Raw genomic sequence first — 2,649 nt, forward strand, 5'->3', positions numbered from 1 at the left:
AATAAAATATAGTTTTAAAATTTGGGATAAAGTTTGGTTAATGTAGTAAGATTTGGTAATTTTGCCATGATACCTCAGAGCATGGTATGAAAATCCTTTATGTGGTTAAATTTACTTTTCAATTTCATATTTTTTACTAAACATTTTGGTACTATAATTTCGTTCTATGAGGTTTGGTGCTATAATTGGTTGAACTATAATTTTGAAAACCAGAATTTCCAGCTAACCGTTACCATATGAACGGGAAAATAACCAAATGAATGGTTTAAATACCGTATATTTCGGTTTGTCGAAAATTATGGTTGTTTTAAATTTGAATTATTATATTCTACATTATCTAAGCAAGAATAAACACAATCTGATTTAGAGTCATTAGAAAAACAGATTTAAAATAACAATAATTTAACATTTTTATGCCTTTTAACTAACAATCTGCCATTGCTTTCAGAAAGAAAACCATGCACGACATCCACCAAACAACACTTCACCTGAGGCCCTCCCCATCAGCGCCATTCGACATGCTAGACATAGCATACGACACTCTTGAAAATTCGAACATGTCTTTCACCGTGAACGACAGTGTCGTCTGCACCAATGAGTACTGCGTGTCGGACGAGGAATACATAGCCATGATCGAGGATTACATCTATCCATCCTCAGCAGAATGGGTACTCATCATCCTACATGTGATTGTGTTCGTTGTTGGACTCGTTGGCAATGCCCTTGTTTGTGTGTCTGTCTATAGGAACCATACCATGAGGACTGTCACCAATTATTTCATCGTGAATCTAGCCTTGGCGGATTTTTTGGTGATTTTAGTTTGTCTTCCGCCTACTGTACTTTGGGATGTAACGGAGACGTGGTTCTTTGGAAGAATGACCTGCAAGCTTGTCTTGTATTTACAGGTATGGGTTTAAGGATTTCTGAAAACTTCAGTGTTATGTTCGATCAGAAGTTATAGCAATACATATTTATACTTTTGGAAATAAATCAGTTATTTGAAAATTAATAGGTTAAAATTATTAGAATTAAACGCATTAATTTGAATCATTATTTTAGGATTTGATATCAGCAAGATGGTAATTTTGGTATAATTGGCATATACGGAGAAAACGTAAGTTCTGGTAAAATTACCGTATAGTTTGATAATGTCATTTCTGGTAATAAAAAAACAGCAAATCTGGGTAATAAAAAAGCAGTATTCAAACCTTACCATGAGGACTGTCACCAATTATTTCATCGTAAATCTAGCTTTGGCGGACTTTTTGGTGATTTCAGTTTGTTTTCCACGTACTGTACTTTGGAATGTAATGGAGACGTGGTTCTTTGGGAGAATGACCTTCAAGCTTGCCTTGTATTTACAGGTATGGGCTTAAGGGTTTCTGAAAACTTATACTCGATCAGCAGTTATACCAATACATATTTATACTTTTGGAAATAAATCAGTTACTTGAAAATTAATAGGTTAAATTTATTAGAATTAACGGCATTAATTTGGATCATTATTTTAGGATTTGTTATCAGCAAGATGGTAATTTTGGTTATAATTGGCATATACGCAGAAAACAAGTTCTAGTAAAATTACCGTATTGTTTGATAATGTCATTTCGGGTAAAAAAAAAAACCCGCAAATCTGGGTAATAAAAAAGCGGTATTCAAACCATTCATTTGCTACTTTTTCCGCTCATATGGTAGTGGTTTACCGAAAATTCTGATTTTCAAAATTATAGTTCATATTACGACGTATTTATTAAAAATTACGAAACTAAAAGGTAAGTTTAACCGAATAAATAGCTTTCATACATGCTCAACGGTATCATGATAAAATTATGAAATGTTACCAAACTTTATCACATATTATGAGACCATATATTTTTGAAAAAATTTGCGTAAGTGCCTCAGTAAAAATTACCGAACTTTGTTGTGCTCTTATAGAGCCAAAAACATGGTAAATTTTACCATTTTCTGGTATTTTCGACTATATTTCCTTTCTCAGTGTAATATTTTAAATATTAATGGGGGAAAAGATCATTTTTTATTCCTGACTAATAATAAACAAATGCAATTTTTTTAAAAATATGCCAATTTTTACATGGTTAAAATAACTATAGTATGAAAGCTTTCCTTTAAAAAAATTTAAATTAAACTTTATTCAAAAAGTACTCTAAATAATATTTTTCTTCTCAAATAATAGATTTAAGCGAGAAGAATTCTCGAAGCCATCAAATTCACAGAAGTATGTCAATTTTTACGGAAGACCACTGGTTTAATGTGTGCCAAGAACTTTAATTAAATCAGACGTACAAACTTTACAATAAAGAAACCCATCGACATTTTTAGGGCGGAAATTAGATTTTTAATTTAAACTACTTCAGATTTGGAAGTTTCCAAACAGAGTACGGTTCTCTCAAATTTACAATTAAGTCAAGAAAAAAAATATCTTCTTGTAAATGCTTCTTAAGTTTGAAAACATTATATTATTTGTAACAATGTTTATTATTATTATGTTTCTTATAATATACTTACGATGTTTAATTTTTGCCAAAAGGGGACTCGAATAATATCTTTGCTTTTTTAATTTTACAGAAGATGAAACAAGGAACCCTGCTTATATATATATATATATATATATATATATATATACTTACT

The 2,649-nt window shown here is 30.7% G+C and overlaps 1 protein-coding gene across 1 annotated transcript in view; it reads left to right on the forward strand.

Annotated features, from left to right (window-relative positions):
* Positions 1-448: 448 nt before the first annotated feature.
* Positions 449-2,649, forward strand: part of LOC107441417 (orexin receptor type 2) — a gene marked incomplete at its 5' end in the record, with an annotated part of 49,864 nt that continues 47,663 nt past the window's right edge. Inside the window, 1 exon segment of the mRNA XM_043052689.2 lies at positions 449-905. Coding sequence (XP_042908623.1) covers positions 459-905 — 447 coding nt within the window.

Source organism: Parasteatoda tepidariorum, chromosome 4 (assembly GCF_043381705.1).
Source record: "Parasteatoda tepidariorum isolate YZ-2023 chromosome 4, CAS_Ptep_4.0, whole genome shotgun sequence".
NCBI classification, from domain to species: Eukaryota; Metazoa; Arthropoda; class Arachnida; order Araneae; family Theridiidae; genus Parasteatoda; species Parasteatoda tepidariorum.